The sequence below is a fragment of the Schistocerca gregaria genome, unplaced genomic scaffold (genome assembly GCF_023897955.1).
Source record: "Schistocerca gregaria isolate iqSchGreg1 unplaced genomic scaffold, iqSchGreg1.2 ptg000907l, whole genome shotgun sequence".
In the NCBI taxonomy this organism is placed as follows: domain Eukaryota; kingdom Metazoa; phylum Arthropoda; class Insecta; order Orthoptera; family Acrididae; genus Schistocerca; species Schistocerca gregaria.
The window spans coordinates 55859-75683 of record NW_026062267.1 but is presented as its reverse complement, the minus strand read 5'-3'; the positions used below and the strand labels follow the sequence as shown (position 1 = coordinate 75683).

The window sequence follows — 19825 nt, the reverse complement described above, 5'->3', positions numbered from 1 at the left end:
ACACTAGATCGCGTGTTGCTCCACTCCATGCGAATGCTGCACTCTTTGCGAATGCTGCACTCCTTGCGAAGGCTGTACTCCTTGCGAAGGGCTGCAATGCATGTGAAGGCTGCATTCCTTGTGAAGGCTGCATTCCTTGCGAAGGCTGCACTCCTTGCAAAGGCTGCACTCCTTGGAAAGGCTGCACTCTTTGTGAAGGAAAGCTCATCTTTTGAGGACAACACACCTTGTGGCTGCATTCCTTGTGAAGGCAGCACTCCATGCGAAGGCAGCACTCCATGTGAAGGCTGCACTCCATGTGAAGGCTGCATTCCATATGAATAGCTGCACTCCATGTGAAGGCTTCACTCCATGGAAGGCTGCACTCCATGTGAAGGCTGAAATCCATGCAAAGGCCACACTCCATGCAAAGGCGGCACTCTTTGCGAAGGCTGCACTCCATGCTAAGGCTGTACTCCTTGCGAAGGCTCCACTCCATGCGAATGCTGCATTCCTTGCGAATGCTGCACTCCTTGCGAAGGCTGCACTCCTTGCGAAGGCTGCAATGCATGTGAGGGCTGCATCCCTTGCGAAGGCTGCACTCCTTGCGAAGGCTGCACTCCTTGCAAAGGCTGCACTAATTGCAAAGGCTGCACTCCTTGTGAAGGAAAGCTCATATTTTTGAGATCAACACACCTTGTGGCTGCAGTCCATGTGAAGGCAGCACTCCATGCGAAGGCAGCACTCCATGTGAAGGCTGCATTCCATATAAATGGCTGCACTCCAGGTGAAGGCTGCATTCCATGTGAAGGATGCACTTCATGTGTAGGCTGCACTCCAAGTGAATGCCTGCACTACATACGAAGGCTGTACCCCATGCAAATGCTGCTGTAGGTGTGAAGGCTGCACCCCATGCGACTGATGCAGTCCTTGCGAAGGCTACACTCCATGCCAATGTTGCACTCCATTGGGAAGGCTACACTCCATGTGAAGGCTTCATTCTATGTGAAGGGTGCACTCCATGTGAAGGCTGAAATCCATGCAAAGGCCACATTCCTTGCGAAGTTTGCACTCCATGTGAAGGCCGCACTCCTTGCGAAGGGTCCACTCCTTGCGAATGCTGCACTCCTTGCGATGCTGCACTGCTTGCTAAGGCTGTTACTCCTTGCGAAGGCTGCAATGCATGTGAGGGCTGCACTCCTTGCGAAGGCTCCACTCCTTGTGAATGCTGCACTCCTTGCGAATGCTGCACTCCTTGCGAAGGCTGTACTCCTTGCAAAGGCTGCAATGCATGTGAAGGCTGCACTACTTGCAAACGCTCCCCTCCTTGCGAATGCTGCACTCCTTGCGAATGCTGTACTCCTTCCAAAGGCTGTACTCCTTGCAAAGGCTGCAATGCATGTGAAGGCTGCATTCCTTGCGAAGGCTGCACTCCTTGCAAAGGCTGCACTCCTTGCAAAGGCTGCACTCCTTGTGAAGGAAAGCTCATCTTTTGAGGACAAGACACCTTGTGGCTGCAGTCCATGTGAAGGCAGCACTCCATGCGAAGGCAGCACTCCATGTGAAGGCCTGCACTCCATGTGAAGGCTGCACTTCATGTGTAGGCTGCATTCCATGTGAATTTATTGCACTACATACGAAGGCTGTACCCCATGTGAATGCTGCTGTAGGTGTGAAGGCAGCACCCCATGCGACTGATGCACTCCTTGCGAAGGCTACACTCCATGCCAATGTTGCACTCCATTGGGAAGGCTACACTCCATGTGAAGGCTTCACTCTATATGAAGGCTGCACTCCATGTGAAGGCTGAAATCCATGCAAAGGCCACACTCCATGCAAAGGCGGCACTCTTTGAGAATGCTGCAATCCATGCGAAGGCTGCACTCTTTGCGAAGGATCCACTCCTTGCGAATGCTGCACTCCTTGCGAATGCTGCACTCCTTGCGAAGGCTGTACTCCTTGCGAAGGCTGCAATGCATGTGAAGGCTGCACTCCTTGCGAAGGCGCCACTCCTTGCGAATGCTGCACTCCTTGCGAATGCTGCACTCCTTCCAAAGGCTGTACTCCTTGTGAAGGCTGCAATGCATGTGAAGGCTTGCATTCCTTGTGAAGGCTGCACTCCTTGCAAAGGCTGCACTCCTTGCAAAGGCTGCGCTCCTTGCAAAGGCTGCACTCCTTGCAAAGGCTCCACTCCTTGCAAAGGCTGCACTCCTTGTGAAGGAAAGCTCTTCTTTTGAGGACAACACACCTTGTGGCTGCAGTCCTTGTGAAGGCAGCACACCATGCGAAGGGCAGCACTCCATGTGAAGGCTGCACTCCATGTGAAGGCTGCATTCCATATGAATGGCTGCACTCCATGTGAAGGCTTCACTCCATGTGAAGGCTGCACTCCATGTGAAGGTTGAAATCCATGCAAAGGCCACACTCCATGCAAAGGCGGCACTCTTTGCGAAGGCTGCACTCCATGCAAGGCCTGCACTCCTTGCAAAGGCTCCACTCCATGCGAATGCTGCATTCCTTGCGAATGCTGCACTCCTTGCGAAGGCTTGTACTCCTTGCGAAGGCTGCAATGCATGTGAAGGCTGCATTCCTTGCGAAGGCTGCACTCCTTGCGAAGGCTGCACTCCTTGCAAAGGCTGCACTCCTTGCAAAGGCTGCACTCCTTGTGAAGGAAAGCTCATATTTTGAGGACAACACACCTTGTGGCTGCAGTCCATGTGAAGGCAGCACTCCAAGCGAAGGCAGCACTCCATGTGAAGGCTGCTTTCCATATGAATGGCTGCACTCCATGTGAAGGCTGCACTCCATGTGAAGGCTGCACTTCATGTGTAGGCTGCACTCCATGTGGATGCCTGCACTACATATGAAGGCTGTACCCCATGCAAATGCTGCTGTAGGTGTGAAGGCTGCACCCATGTGACTGATGCACTCCTTGCAAAGGCTACACTCCATGCCAATGTTGCACTCCATTGCGAAGGCTACACTCCATATGAAGGCTTCACTACATGTGAAGGCTGCACTCCATGTGAAGGCTGAAATCCATGCAAAGGCCACATTCCATGCGAAGGCTGCACTCCAAGTGAAGGCCGCACTCCTTGCGAAGGCTCCACTCCTTGCGAATGCTGCACTCCTTGCGATGCTGCACTCCTTGCTAAGGCTGTACTCCTTGCGAAGGCTGCAATGCATATGAGGGCTGCAGTCCTTGCGAAGGCTCCACTCCTTGCGAATGCTGCACTCCTTACGAATGCTGCACTCCTTGCAAAAGCTGTACTCCTTGCAAAGGCTGCAATGCATGTGAAGCTGCATTCCTTGCAAAGGCTGCACTCCTTGCAAAGGCCGCACTCCTTGCAAAGGCTGCACTCCTTGCTTAGGCTCCAGTCCTTGCAAAGGCTACACTCCTTATGAAGGAAAGCTCATCTTTTGAGGACAACACACCTTGTGGCTGCATTCCATGTGAAGGCAGCACTCCATGCGAAGGCAGCACTCCATGTGAAGGCTGCACTGCATGTGAAGGCTGCATTCCATATGAATGGCTGCACTCCATGTGAAGGCTGCACTCCATGTGAAGCCTGCACTTCATGTGTAGGCTGCACTCCGTGTGAATGCCTGCACTACATACGAAGGCTGTACCCCATGCGAATGCTGCTGTAGGTGTGAAGGCTTCACCCCATGCGACTGATGCACTCCTTGCGAAGGCTACACTCCTTGCGAATGCTGCACTCCTTGCAAATGCTGCACTGATTGCAATGGCTGTACTCCTTGCAAAGGCTGCAATGCATGTGAAGGCTGCACTCCTTGCGAAGGCTCCACTGCTTGCGAATGCTGCACTCCTTGCGAATGCTGCACTGATTGAAATGGCTGTACTCCTTGCAAAGGCTGCAATGCATGTGAAGGCTGCATTCCTTGCGAAGGCTGCACTCCTTGCAAAGGCTGCACTCCTTGCAATGGCTGCATTCCTTGCAAAGGCTCCACTCCTTGGAAAGGCTGCACTCCTTGTGAAGGAAAGCTCATCTTTTGAGGACAACACACCTTGTGGCTGCAGTCCATGTGAAGGCAGCACTCCATGCGAAGGCAGCACTCCATGCAAAGGCCACTCCCCATGCGAAGGCTGCACTCCATGCGAACGCCACACTCCTTGCGAAGGCTCCACTCCTTGCGAATGCTGCACTTCTTGCGAATGCTGCACTCCTTGCGAAGGCTGTACTCCTTGCGAAGGCTGCAATGCATGTGAAGGCTGCACTCCTTGCGAACGCTCCACTGCTTGCGAATGCTGCACTCCTTGCGAATGCTGCACTGATTGCAATGGCTGTACTCCTTGCAAAGGCTGCAATGCATGTGAAGGCTGCATTCCTTGCGAAGGCTGCACTCCTTGCAAAGGCTGCACTCCTTGCAAAGGCTGCATTCCTTGCAAAATCTCCACTCCTTGCAAAGGCTGCACTCCTTGTGAAGGAAAGCTCATCTTTTGAGGACAACACACCTTGTGGCTGCACTCCATGTGAAGGCTGCACTCCATGTGAAGGCGGCATTCCATATGAATGGCTACACTGCATGTGAAGGCTGCACTCCATGTGAAGGCTGCACTTCATGTGTAGGCTGCACTCCATGTGAATGCCTGCACTACATACGAAGGCTGTACCCCATGCAAATGCTGCTGTAGGTGTGAAGGCTGCACCCCATGCGACTGATGCAGTCATTGCGAAGGCTACACCCCATGTCAATGTTGCACTCCATTGGGAAGGCTACACTCCATGTGAAGGCTTCATTCCATGTGAAGGCTGCACTCCATGTGAAGGCTGCAATCCATGCAAAGGCCACACTCCATGCAAAGGCGGCACTCTTTGCGAAGGCTTCACTCCATGCGAATGCTGCACTCCTTGCGAAGTCTCGACTCCTTGCGAATACTGCACTCCTTGCGAATGCTGCACTCCTTGCGTAGGCTGTACTCCTTGCGAAGTCTGCAATGCATGTGAAGGCTGCATTCCTTGCGAAGGCTGTGTTCCTTGCGAATTCTGCACTCCTTGCAAAGGCTGCACTCCTTGCAAAGGCTCCACTCCTTGCAAAGGCTACACTCCTTGTGAAGGAAAGCTCTTCTTTTGAGGACAACACACCTTGTGGCTGCAGTCCATGTGAAGGCAGCACACCATGCGAAGGCAGCACTCCATGTGAAGGCTGCACTCCATGTGAAGGCTGCATTCCATATGAATGGCTGCACTCCATGTGAAGGCTTCACTCCATGTGACGGCTGCACTCCATGTGAAAGCTGAAATCCATGCAAGGGCCACACTCCATGCAAAGGCGGCACTCTTTGCGAAGGCTGCACTCCATGCAAAGGCTGCACTCCTTGCGAAGGCTCTACTCCATGCGAATGCTGCATTCCTTGCGAATGCTGCACTCCTTGCAAAGACTGTACTCCTTGCGAAGGCTGCAATGCATGTGAAGGCTGCATTCCTTGCGAAGGCTGCACTCCTTGCGAAGGCTGCACTCCTTGCAAAGGCTGCACTCCTTGTGAAGGAAAGCTTATATTTTGAGGACAACACACCTTGTGGCTGCAGTCCATGTGAAGGCAGCACTCCATGCGAAGGCAGCACTCCATGTGAAGGCTGCATTCCATATGAATGGCTGCACCCCATGTGAAGGCTGCACTCCATGTGAAGGCCGCACTCCTTGCGAATGCTGCACTCCTTGCGAATGCTGCACTCCTTGCGAATGCTGCACTCCTTGTGAAACCTGTACTCCTTGCGAAGGCTGCAATGCATGTGAAGGCTGCAATCCTTGCGAACGCTCCATTCCTTGCAAATGCTGCACTCCTTGCGAATGCTGTACTCCCTGCAAAGGCTGTACTCCTTGCAAAGGCTGCAATGCATGTGAAGGCTGCATTCCTTGCGAAGGCTTCACTCCTTGCAAAGGCTGCACTCCTTGCAAAGGCTGCACTCCTTGCAAAGGCTCCACTCCTTGCAAAGGCTGCACTCCTTGTGAAGGAAAGCTCATCTTTTAAGGACAACACACCTTGTGGCTGCAGTCCATGTGAAGGCAGCACTCCATGCGAAGGCAGCACTCCATATGAAGGCTGCACTCCATGTGAAGGCTGCATTCCATATGAATGGCTGCACTCCATGTGAAGGCTTCACTCCATGTGAAGGCTGCACTTCATGTGTAGGCTGCACTACATGTCAATGCCTGCACTACATACGAGGGCTGTACTCGATGCGAATGCTGCTGTAGGTGTGAAGGCTGCACCCCATGCGACTGATGCATTCCTTGCAAAGGCTACACTCCATGCCAATGTTGCACTCCATTGGGAAGGCTACACTCCATGTGAAGGCTTCACTCCATGTGAAGGCTGCACTCCATGTGAAGGCTGCAATCCATGTGAATGGCTGCACTCCATGTGAAGGCTGCACTCCATGTGAAGGCTGCACTTCATGTGTAGGCTGCACTACATGTGTATGCCTGCACTACATACGAAGGCTGTACCCCTTGCGAATGCTGCTGTAGGTGTGAAGGCTGCACCCCATGCGACTGATGCACTCATTGCGAAGGCTACACTCCATGCCAATGTTGCACTCCATTGCGAAGGCTACACTCCATGTGAAGGCTTCACTCCATGTGAAGGCTCCACGCCTTGCGAATGCTGCACTCCTTGCGAAGGCTGCACTCCTTGCGAAGGCTGTACTCCTTGCGAAGGCTGCAATGCATGTGAAGGCTGCACTACTTGCAAACGCTGCCCTCCTTACGAATGCTGCACTCCTTGCGAATGCTGTACTCCTTGCAAAGGCTGCAATGCATGTGAAGGCTGCACTCCTTGCGAAGGCTCCACTCCTTGCGAATGCTGCACCCCTTGCGAATGCTGCACTCCTTGCAAAGGCTGCAATGCATGTGGGTAGAGGCTGCATTCCTTGCGAGGCTGCACTCCTTGCAAAGGCTGCAATGCATGTGAAGGCTGCATTCCTTGCGAAGGCTGCACTCCTTGCAAAGGCTGCACTCCTTGCAAAGGCTGCATTCCTTGCAAAGTTTCCACTCCTTGCAAAGGCTGCACTCCTTGTGAAGGAAGCTCATCTTTTGAGGACAACACACGTTGTGGCTGCAGTCCATGTGAAGGCAGTACTCCATGTGAAGGCAGCACTCCATGTGAAGGCTGCACTCCATGTGAAGGCGGCATTCCATATGAATGGCTGCACTCCATGTGAATGCTGCACTCCATGTGAAGGCTGCACTTCATGTGTAGGCTGCACTCCATGTGAATGCCTGCACCACATACGAATGCTGTACCCCATGATGATGCTGCTGTAGTTGTGAAGGCTGCACCCCATGCGACTGATGCACTCCTTGCGAAAGCTACACTCCATGCCAATGTTGCACTCCATTGGGAAGGCTACACTCCATGTGAAGGCTTCACTCCATGTGAAGGCTGCACTCCATGTGAAGGCTGAAAACCATGCAGAGGCCAAACTCCATGCAAAGGCGGCACTCTTTGCGAAGGCTGCACTCCATGCAAAGGCTCCACTCCTTGCGAATGCTGCACTCCTTGCGAATGCTGCACTCCTTGCGAATGCTGCACTCCTTGCGAAGGCTGTACTCCTTGCGAAGGGCTGCAATGCATGTGAAGGCTGCACTACTTGCAAATGCTCCCCTCCTTGCGAATGCTGCACTCCTTGCGAATGCTGTACTCCTTGCGAAGGCTGTACTCCTTGCAAAGGCTGCAATGCATGTGAACGCTGCACTACTTGCAAACGCTCCCCTCCTTGCGAATGCTGCACTCCTTGCGAATGCTGTACTCCTTGCAAAGGCTGTACTCCTTGCAAAGGCTGCAATGCATGTGAAGGCTGCATTCCTTGCGAAGGCTGCACTCCTTGCAAAGGCTGCACTCCTTGCAAAGGCTGCACTCCTTGTGAAGGAAAGCTCATCTTTTGAGGACAAGACACCTTGTGGCTGCAGTCCATGTGAAGGCAGCACTCCATGCGAAGGCAGCACTCCATGTGAAGGCTGCACTCCATGTGAAGGCTGCATTCCATATGAATGGCTGCACTCCATGTGAAGGCTGCACTCCATGTGAAGGCTGCACTTCTCGTGTAGGCTGCACTCCATGTGAATGCCTGCACTACATACGAGGGCTGTACCCGATGCAAATGCTGCTGCAGTGTGAAGGCTGCACCCCATGCGACTGATGCACTCCTTGCGAAGGCTACACTCCATGCCAATGTTGCACTCCATTGGGAAGGCTACACTCCATGTGAAGGCTTCACTCCATGTGAAGGCTGCACTCCATGTGAAGGCTGAAATCCATGCAAAGGCCACACTCCATGCAAAGGCGGCACTCTTTGCGAAGGCTGCACTCCATGCGAAGGCTCCACTCCTTGCGGAATGCTGCACTCCATGCGAAGGCTGCACTCCTTGCGAAGGCTGTACTCCTTGCGAAGGCTGCAATGCATGTGAAGGCTGCACTACTTGCAAACGCTGCCCTCCTTGCGAATGCTGCACTCCTTGCGAATGCTGTACTCCTTGCAAAGGCTGTACTCCTTGCAAAGGCTGCAATGCATGTGAAGGGCTGCATTCCTTGCGAAGGCTGCACTCCTTGCAAAGGCTGCTCTCTTTGCAAAGGCTGCACTCCTTGCAAAGGCTCCACTCCTTGCAAAGGCTGAACTCCTTGTGAAGGAAAGCTCATCTTTTGAGGACAAGACACCTTGTGGCTGCAGTCCATGTGAAGGCAGCACTCCATGCGAAGGCAGCACTCCATGTGAAGGCTGCACTCCATGTGAAGGCTGCATTCCATATGAATAGCTGTACTCCATGTTGAAGGTTGCACTCCATGTGAAGGCTGCACTTCATGTGTAGGCTGCACTCCATGTGAATGCCAGCACTACATACGAAGGCTGTACCCCATGCGAATGCTGCTGAAGGTGTGAAGGCTGCACCCCATGCGACTGATTAAGTCCTTGCAAAGGCTACACTCCATGCCAATGTTGCACTCCATTGGGAAGGCTACACTCCATGTGAAGGCTTCACTCCATGTCAAGGCTGCACTCCATGTGAAGGCTGAAATCCATGCAAAGGCCACACTCCATGCAAAGGCGGGTACTCTTTGCGAAGGCTGGACTCCATGCGAAGGCTCCACTCCTTGTGAATGCTGCACTCCTAGCGAAGGCTGTACTCCTTGCGAAGTCTGCAATGCATGTGAAGGCTGCATTCCTTGCGAAGGCTGCACTCCTTGCAAAGGCTGCACTCCTTGCAAAGGCTGCACTCCTTGTGAAGGAAAGCTCATATTTTGAGGACAACACACCTTGTGGCTGCAGTCCATGTGAAGGCAGCACTCCATGCGAAGGCAGCACTCCATGTGAAGGCTGCATTCCATATAAATGGCTGCACTCCATGTGAAGGCTGCACTCCATGTGAAGGCTGCACTTCATGTGTAGGCTGCACTCCATGTGAATGCCTGCACTACATACGAAGGCTGTACCCCATGCAAATGCTGCTGTAGGTGTGAAGGCTGCACCCCATGCGACTGATGCAGTCCCTTGCGAAGGCTACACTCCATGCCAATGTTGCACTCCATTGGGAAGGCTACACTCCATGTGAAGGCTTCAATCCATGTGAAGGGTGCACTCCATGTGAAGGCTGCAATCCATGCAATTGCCACACTCCATGCGAAGGCGGCACTCTTTGCGAAGGCTGCACTCCATGCCAAGGCTGCACTCCTTGCGAAGGCTCGACTCCTTGCGAATGCTGCACTCCTTGCGAATGCTGCACTCCTTGCGAAGGCTGTACTCCTTGCGAAGTCTGCAATGCATGTGAAGGCTGCATTCCTTGTGAAGGCTGCACTCCTTGCAAATGCTGCACTCCTTGCAAAGGCTGCACTCCTTGCAAAGGCTCCACTCCTTGCAAAGGCTGCACTCCTTGTGAAGGAAAGCTCATCTTTCGAGGAAAACACACCTTGTGGCTGCAGTCCTTGTGAAGGCAGCACACCATGCGAAGGCAGCACTCCATGTGAAGGCTGCACTCCATGTGAAGGCTGCATTCCATATGAATGGCTGCACACCATGTGAAGGCTTCACTCCTTGTGAAGGCTGCACTCCATGTGAAGGCTGAAATCCATGCAAAGGCCACAATCCATGCAAAGGCGGCACTCTTTGTGAAGGCTGCACTCCATGCAAAGGCTGCACTCCTTGCGAAGGCTCCACTCCATGCGAATGCTGCATTCCTTGCGAATGCTGCAATCCTTGCGAAGGCTGTACTCCTTGCGAAGGCTGCAATGCATGTGAAGGCTGCATTCCTTGCGAAGGCTGCCCTCCTTGCGAAGGCTGCACTCCTTGCAAAGGCTGCACTCCTTGCAAAGGCTGCACTCCTTGTGAAGGAAAGCTCATATTTTGAGGACAACACACCTTGTGGCTGCAGTCCATGTGAAGGCAGCACTCCATGCGAAGGCAGCACTCCATGTGAAGGCTGCTTTCCATATGAATGGCTGCACTCCATGTGAAGGCTGCACTCCATGTGAAGGCTGCACTTCATGTGTAGGCTGCACTCCATGTGGATGCCTGCACTACATATGAAGGCTGTACCCCATGCAAATGCTGCTGTAGGTGTGAAGGCTGCACCCCATGTGACTGATGCACTCCTTGCAAAGGCTACACTCCATGCCAATGTTGCACTCCATTGCGAAGGCTACACTCCATATGAAGGCTTCACTACATGTGAAGTCTGCACTCCATGTGAAGGCTGAAATCCATGCAAAGGCCACATTCCATGCGAAGGCTGCACTCCAAGTGAAGGCCGCACTCCTTGCGAAGGCTCCACTCCTTGCGAATGCTGCACTCCTTGCGATGCTGCACTCCTTGCTAAGGCTATACTCCTTGCGAAGGCTGCAATGCATATGAGGGCTGCACTCCTTGCGAAGGCTCCACTCCTTGCGAATGCTGCACTCCTTACGAATGCTGCACTCCTTGCAAAGGCTGTACTCCTTGCAAAGGCTGCAATGCATGTGAAGGCTGCATTCCTTGCAAAGGCTGCACTCCTTGCAAAGGCCGCACTCCTTGCAAAGGCTGCACTCCTTGCAAAGGCTCCAGTCCTTGCAAAGGCTACACTCCTTATGAAGGAAAGCTCATCTTTTGAGGACAACACACCTTGTGGCTGCATTCCATGTGAAGGCAGCACTCCATGCGAAGGCAGCACTCCATGTGAAGGCTGCACTGCATGTGAAGGCTGCATTCCATATGAATGGCTGCACTCCATGTGAAGGCTGCACTCCATGTGAAGCCTGCACTTCATGTGTAGGCTGCACTCCGTGTGAATGCCTGCACTACATACGAAGGCTGTACCCCATGCGAATGCTGCTGTAGGTGTGAAGGCTTCACCCCATGCGACTGATGCACTCCTTGCGAAGGCTACACTCCTTGCGAATGCTGCTCTCCTTGCGAATGCTGCACTGATTGCAATGGCTGTACTCCTTGCAAAGGCTGCAATGCATGTGAAGGCAGCACTCCATGCGAAGGCAGCACTCCATGCAAAGGCCACACCCTATGCGAAGGCTGCACTCCATGCGAACGCCGCAGTCCTTGCGAAGGCTCCACTCCTTGCGAATGCTGCACTTCTTGCGAATGCTGCACTCCTTGCGAAGGCTGTACTCCTTGCGAAGGCTGCAATGCATGTGAAGGCTGCACTCCTTGCGAAGGCTCCACTGCTTGCCAATGCTGCACTCCTTGCGAATGCTGCACTGATTGCAATGGCTGTACTCCTTGCAAAGGCTGCAATGCATGTGAAGGCTGCATTCCTTGCGAAGGCTGCACTCCTTGCAAAGGCTGCTCTCTTTGCAAAGGCTGCACTCCTTGCAAAGGCTCCACTCCTTGCAAAGGCTGCACTCCTTGTGAAGGAAAGCTCATCTTTTGAGGACAAGACACCTTGTGGCTGCAGTCCATGTGAAGGCAGCACTCCATGCGAAGGCAGCACTCCATGTGAAAGCTGCACTCCATGTGAAGGCTGCATTCCATATGAATAGCTGTACTCCATGTGAAGGTTGCACTCCATGTGAATGCTGCACTTCATGTGTAGGCTGCACTCCATGTGAATGCCAGCACTACATACGAAGGCTGTACCCCATGCGAATGCTGCTGAAGGTGTGAAGGCTGCACCCCATGCGACTGATGAAGTCCTTGCAAAGGCTACACTCCATGCCAATGTTGCACTCCATTGGGAAGGCTACACTTCATGTGAAGGCTTCACTCCATGTGAAGGCTGCACTCCATGTGAAGGCTGAAATCCATGCAAAGGCCACACTCCATGCAAAGGCGGTACTCTTTGCGAAGGCTGGACTCCATGCGAAGGCTCCACTCCTTGCGAATGCTGCACTCCTTGCGAAGGCTGTACTCCTTGCGAAGTCTGCAATGCATGTGAAGGCTGCATTCCTTGCGAAGGCTGCACTCCTTGCAAAGGCTGCACTCCTTGCAAAGGCTGCACTCCTTGTGAAGGAAAGCTCATATTTTGAGGACAACACACCTTGTGGCTGCAGTCCATGTGAAGGCAGCACTCCATGCGAAGGCAGCACTCCATGTGAAGGCTGCATTCCATATAAATGGCTGCACTCCATGTGAAGGATGCACTCCATGTGAAGGCTGCACTTCATGTGTAGGCTGCACTCCATGTGAATGCCTGCACTACATACGAAGGCTGTACCCCATGCAAATGCTGCTGTAGGTGTGAAGGCTGCACCCCATGCGACTGATGCAGTCCTTGCGAAGGCTACACTCCATGCCAATGTTGCACTCCATTGGGAAGGCTACACTCCATGTGAAGGCTTCAATCCATGTGAAGGGTGCACTCCATGTGAAGGCTGCAATCCATGCAAATGCCACACTCCATGCGAAGGCGGCACTCTTTGCGAAGGCTGCACTCCATGCCAATGCTGCACTCCTTGCGAAGGCTCCACTCCTTGCAAAGGCTGCACTGCTTGTGAAGGCTCCACTCCATGCGAATGCTGCATTCCTTGCGAATGCTGCACTCCTTGCAAATGCTGCACTCCTTGTGAAGGCTGTACTCCTTGCGAAGGCTGCAATGCATGTGAAGGCTGCACTCCTTGCGAAGGCTAAACTCCTTGCGAAGGCTCGACTCCTTGCGAATGCTGCACTCCTTGCGAATGCTTCACTCCTTGCGAAGGCTGTACTCCTTGCGAAGTCTGCAATGCATGTGAAGGCTGCATTCCTTGTGAAGGCTGCACTCCTTGCAAATGCTGCACTCCTTGCAAAGGCTGCACTCCTTGCAAAGGCTCCACTCCTTGCAAAGGCTGCACTCCTTGTGAAGGAAAGCTCATCTTTTGAGGACAACACACCTTGTGGCTGCAGTTCTTGTGAAGGCATCACTCCATGCGAAGGCAGCACTCCATGTGAAGGCTGCACTCCATGTGAAGGCTGCATTCCATATGAATGGCTGCACTCCATGTGAAGGCTTCACTCCATGTGAAGGCTGCACTCCATGTGAAGGCTGAAATCCATGCAAAGGCCACACTCCATGCAAAGGCGGCACTCTTTGCGAAAGCTGCACTCCATGCAAAGGCTGCACTCCTTGCGAAGGCTCCACTCCATGCGAATGCTGCATTCCTTGCGAATGCTGCACTCCTTGCAAATGCTGCACTCCTTGTGAAGGCTGTACTCCTTGCGAAGGCTGCAATGCATGTGAAGGCTGCACTCCTTGCGAAGGCTCCACTCCTTGCGAATGCTGCACTCCTTGCGAAGGCTGTACTCCTTGTGAAGGCTGCAATGCATGTCAAGGCTGCACTCCTTGCGAAGGCTAAACTCCTTGCGAATGCTGCACTCCTTGCGAATGCTGCACTCCTTGCAAAGGCTGTATTCCTTGTGAAGGCTGCAATGCATGTGAAGGCTGCATTCCTTGCGAAGGCTGCACTCCTTGTGAAGGAAAGCTCATCTTTTGAGGACAACACACCTTTGGCTGCAGTCCATGTGAAGGCAGCACTCCATGTGAAGGCTGCACTCCATGTGAAGGCTGCACTTCATGTGTAGGCTGCACTCCATGTGAATGAGTGCACTACATACGAAGGCTGTACCCCATGCGAATGCTGATGTAGGTGTGAAATCTGCACCCCATGTGACTGATGCACTCCTTGCGAAGGCTACACTCCATGCCAATGTTGCACTCCATTGGGAAGGCTACACTCCATGTGAAGGCTTCACTCCATGTGAAGGCTGCACTTCATGTGAAGGCTGAAATCCATGCAAAGGGCACACTCCATTCGAAGGCGGCATTTTTTGTGAAGGCTGCACTCCATGCGAATGCTGCACTCCTTGCGAAGGCTCCACACCTTGCGAATGCTGCACTCCTTGCAAAGGCTGTACTCCTTGTGAAGGCTGCAATGCATGTGAAGGCTGCACTACTTGCGAAGGCTAAACTCCTTGCGAATGCTGCACTCCTTGCGAATGCTGCACTCCTTGCAAAGTCTGTACTCCTTGCGAAGGCTGCAATGCATGTGAAGGCTGCATTCCTTGCAAAGGCTGCACTCCTTGCAAAGGCTGCACTCCTTCCAAAGGCTGCACTCTTTGTAAAGGCTCCACTCCTTGCAAAGGCTGCACTCCTTGTGATGGAAAGCTCATCTTTTGAGGACAACACACCTTGTGGCTGCAGTCCATGTGAAGGCAGCACTCCATGCGAAGGCAGCACTATATGTGAAGGCTGCACTCCATGTGAAGGCTGCATTCCATATGAATAGCTGCACTCCATGTGAAGGCTGTACTCCATGTGAAGGCTGCACTTCATGTTTAGGCTGCACTACATACGAAGGCTGTACCCCATGCGAATGATGCATTCCATATGAATGGCTGCACCCTATGTGAAGGCTGCACTCCATGTGAAGGCTGAAATCCATGCAAAGGCCACACTCCATGCAAAGGCGGTACTCTTTGAGAATGCTGCACTCCATGCGAAGCCTGCACTCCTTGCGAAGGCTTCACTCTTTGCGAATGCTGCACTCCTGCAAATGCTGCACTCCTTGCGAAGGCTGTACTCCTTTTGAAGGCTCCAATGCATGTGAAGGCTGCACTCCTTGCGAAGGCTGCACTCCTTGCGAATGCTGCACTCCTTGCGAATGCTGCACTCCTTGCAAAGGCTGTACTCCTTGCGAAGTCTGCAATGCATGTGAAGGCTGCATTCCTTGCGAAGGCTGCACTCCTTGCAAAGGCTGCACTCCTTGCAAAGGCTGCACTCCTTCTGAAGGAAAGCTCATCTTTCTAGGACAACACACCTTGTGGCTGCAGTCCATGTGAGGGCAGCACTCCATGCGCAGGCACCACTCCATGTGAAGGCTGCACTCCATGTGAAGGCTGCATTCCATATGAATGGCTGCACTCCATGTGAAGGCTGCACTCCATGTGAAGGCTGCACTTCATGTGTATGCTGCACTCCATGTGAATGCCTGCACTACATACGAAAGCTCTACCCCTTGCGAATGCTGCTGTAGGTGTGAAGGCTGCACCCCATGCGACTGATGCACTCCTTGCGAAGGCTACACTCCATGCCAATGTTGCACTCCATTGGGAAGGCTACACTCCATGTGAAGGCTTCATTCCATGTGTAGGCTGCACTCCATGTGAAGGCTGCAATCCATGCAAAGGCCACACTCCTTGCGAAGGCGGCACTCTTTGCGAAGGCTGCACTCCATCCGAAGGCTCCACTCCTTGCGAATGCTGCACTCCTTGTGAAGGCTGCACTCCTTGCGAAGGCTGTCCTCCTTGCGAAGTCTGCAATGTATGTGAAGGCTTCATTCCTTGCAAAGGCTGCACACCTTGCGAAGGCTCCACTCCTTGCGCATGCAGCCCTCCTTGCGAATGCTGAAATCCTTGAGAAGGCGGTACTCCTTGCAAAGGCTGCAATGCATGTGAAGGCTGAATTCCTTGCAAAGGCTGCACTCCTTGCAAAGGCTGCACTCCTTGCAAACGCTGCACTCATTGCAAAGGCTCCACTCCTTGCAAAGGCTGCACTCCTTGTGAAGGAAAGCTCATCTTTTGAGGACCACACACCTTGTGGCTACAGTCCATGTGAAGGCAGCACTCCATGCGAAGGCAGCAATTCATGTGAAGGCTGAACTCCATGTGAAGGCTGCATTCCATATGAATGGCTGCACTCCATGTGAAGGCTGCACTCCATGTGAAGGCTGCACTTCATGTGTAGGCTGCACTCCATGTGAATGCCTGCACTACATACGAAGGCTGTACCCCATGCGAATGCTGCTGTAGGTGTGAAATCTGCTCCCCATGTGACTGATGCACTCCTTGCGAAGGCTACACTCCATACCAATGTTGCGCTCCATAGGGAAGGCTACACTCCATGTGAAGGCTTCACTCCATGTGAAGGCTGCACTCCATGTGAAGGCTGAAATCCATGCAAAGGCTGCACTCCTTGCGAAGGCTCCACTGCTTGCGAATGCTGCACTCCTTGCGAATGCAGCACTCCTTGTGAAGGCTGCACTCCTTGCAAAGGCTGCACTCCTTGCTAAGGCTGCACTCCTTGCGAAGGCTGCACTCCTTGTGAAGGAAAGCTCATATTTTGAGGACAACACACCTTGTGGCTGCAGTCCATGTGAAGGCAGCACTACATGCGAAGGCAGCACTCCATGTGAAGGCTGCACTCCATGTGAAGGCTGCATTCCATATGAATGGCTGCACTCCATGTGAAGGCTGCACTCCATGTGAAGGCTGCACTTCATGTGTAGGCTGCACTCCATGTGAATGCCTGCACTACATACGAAGGCTGTACCCCATGCGAATGCTGCTGTAGGTGTGAAGGCTGCACCCCATGTGACTGATGCACTCCTTGCGAAGGCTACACTCCATGCCAATGTTGCACTCCATTGGGAAGGCTACACTCCATGTGAAGGCTTCACTCCATGTGAAGGCTGCACTCCATGTGAATGCTGAAATCCATGCAAAGGCCACACTCCATGCAAAGGCGGCACTCTTTGCGAAGGCTGAATTCCATGCAAAGGCTGCACTCCTTGCGAATGCTGCACTCCTTGCGAATGCTGCACTCCTTGCGAAGGCTGTACTTTTTGCAAAGGCTGCAATGCATGTGAAGGCATCGTTCCTTGCGAAGGCTGCACTCCTTGCGAAGGCTGCACTCCTTGCAAAGGCTGCACTCCTTGCAAAGGCTCTACTCCTTGCAAAGGCTCCACTCCTTGCACAGGCTGCACTCCTTGTGAAGGAAAACTCATATTTTGAGGACAACACACCTTGTGGCTGCAGTCCATGTGAAGGCAGCACTCTATGCGAAGGCAGCACTCCATGTGAAGGCTGCACTCCATGTGAAGGCTGCATTCCATATGAATGGCTGCACTCCATGTGAAGGCTGCACTCCATGTGAAGGCTGCACTTCATGTGTAGGCTGCACTCCATGTGAATGCCTGCACTACATACGAAGGCTGTACCCCATGCTAATGCTTCTGTAGGTGTGAAGGCTGCACCCTATGCGACTGATGCACTCCTTGCGAAGGCTACACTCCATGTCAATGTTGCACTCCATTGGGAAGGCTACACTCCATGTGAAGGCTTCACTCCATGTGAAGGCTGCACTCCATGTGAAGGCTGAAATCCATGCAAAGGCCACACTCCATGCAAAGGCGGCACTCCTTGCGAAGGCTGCACTCCATGCGAAGGCTCGACTCCTTGCGAATGCTGCACTCCTTGCGAATGCTGCACTCCTTGCGAAGGCTGTACTTCTTGCGAAGTCTGCAATGCATGTGAAGGCTGCATTCCTTGCGAAGGCTGCACTCATTGCAAATGCTGCACTCCTTGCAAAGGCTGCACTCCTTGCAAAGGCTCCACTCCTTGCAAAGGCTGCACTCCTTGTGAAGGAAAGCTCATCTTTTGAGGACAACACACCTTGTGGCTGCAGTCCATGTGAAGGCAGCACTCCATGCGAAGGCAGCACTCCATGTTAAGGCTGCACTCCATGTGAAGGCTGCATTCCATATGAATGGCTGCATTCCATGTGAAGGCTTCACTCCATGTGAAGGCTGCACTCCATGTGAAGGTTGAAATCCATGCAAAGGCCACACTCCATGCAAAGGCGGCACTCTTTGTGAAGGCTGCACTCCATGCAAAGGCTGCACTCATTGCGAAGGCTCCACTCCATGCGAATGCTGTATTCCTTGCGAATGCTGCACTATTTGCGAAGGCTGTACTCCTTGCGAAGGCTGCAATGCATGTGAAGGCTGCATTCCTTGCGAAGGCTGCACTCCTTGCAAAGGCTGCACTCCTTGCAAAGGCTGCACTCCTTGTGAAGGAAAGCTCATATTTTGAGAACAACACACCTTGTGGCTGCAGTCCATGTGAAGGCAGCACTCCATGTGAAGGCAGCACTCCATGCGAAGGCAGCACTCCATGTGAAGGCTGCACTCATTGCGAAGGCTCCACTCCATACGAATGCTGTATTCCTTGCGAATGCTGCACTCCTTGCGAAGGCTGTACTCCTTGCGAAGGCTGCAATGCATTTGAAGGCTGCATTCCTTGCGAAGGCTGCACTCCTTGTGAAGGCTGCACTCCTTGCAAAGGCTGCACTCCTTGCAAAGGCTGCACTCCTTGTGAAGGAAGGCTCATATTTTGAGAACAACAAACCTTGTGGCTGCAGTCCATGTGAAGGCAGCACTCCATGCGAAGGCAGTACACCATGTGAAGGCTGCATTCCATATGAATGGCTGCACTCCATGTGAAGGCAGCACTTCATGTGTAGGCTGCACTCCATGTGAATGCCTGCACTACATATGAAGGCTGTACCCCATACAAATGCTGCTGTAGGTGTGAAGGCTGCACCCCATGCTACTGATGCACTCCTTGCGAAGGCTACACTCCATGCCAATGTTGCACTCCATTGCGAAGGCCACACTCCATATGAAGGCTTCACTCCATGTGAAGGCTGCACTCCATGTGAAGGCTGAAATCCATGCAAAGGCCACATTCCATGCGAAGGCTGCACTCCATGTGAAGGCCGCACTCCTTGCGAAGGCTCCACTCCTTGCGAATGCTGCACTCCTTGCGATGCTGCACTCCTTGCTAAGGCTCTACCCCTTGCGAAGGCTGCAATGCATGTGAAGGCTGCACTCCTTGCGAAGGCTCCACTCCTTGCGAATGCTGCACTCCTTGCGAATGCTGCACTCCTTGCAAAGGCTGTACTCCTTGCAAAGGCTGCAATGCATGTGAAGGCTGCATTCCTTGCAAAGGCTGCATTCCTTGCAAAGGCTGCACTCCTTGCAAAGGCTGCACTCCTAGCAAGGGCTCCACTCCTTGCAAAGGCTGCACTCCTTGTGAAGGAAAGCTCATCTTTTGAGGACAACACATTGTGGCTGCAGTCCATTTGAAGGCAACACTCCATGCGAAGGCAGCACTCCATGTGAAGGCTGCACTCCATGTGAAGGCTGCATTCCATTTGAATGGCTGCACTCCATGTGAAGGCTGCACTCCATGTGAAGGCTGCACTTCATATGTAGGCTGCACTCCGTGTGAATGCCTGCACTACATACGAAGGCTGTACCCCATGCAAATGCTGCTGTAGGTGTGAAGGCTGCACCCCATGCGAATGATGCACTCCTTGCGAAGGCTACACTCCATGCCAATGTTGCACTCCATTGCGAAGGCTACAGTCCATGTGAAGGCTTCACTCCATGTGAAGGCTGCACTCCATGTGAAGGCTGAAATCCATGCAAAGGCCACACTCCATGCGAAGGCTGCACTCCATGCGAACGCCGCACTCCTTGCGAAGGCTCCACTCATTGCGAATGCTGCACTTCTTGCGAATGCTGCACTCCTTGCGAAGGCTGTACTCCTTGCGAAGGCTGCAATGCATGTGAAGCCTGCACTCCTTG

General features: G+C 53.0%; 1 protein-coding gene across 1 annotated transcript; it reads right to left on the bottom strand.

Moving 5' to 3' along the window:
* Window positions 1-3346: 3346 nt before the first annotated feature.
* LOC126324789 (uncharacterized) lies at window positions 3347-4438 on the bottom strand. The gene has a single exon (XM_049995116.1). It carries the CDS (start codon window positions 4436-4438, stop codon window positions 3347-3349), a length of 1092 nt encoding a protein of 363 aa, XP_049851073.1.
* Between the last annotated feature and the right edge of the window lie 15387 nt (window positions 4439-19825).

Bases quoted from the DNA above. Each gene is read 5' to 3' on its own strand.
- LOC126324789 (XM_049995116.1), bottom strand. From the start codon at position 4,438: ATGAGCTTTCCTTCACAAGGAGTGCAGCCTTTGCAAGGAGTGGAGATT.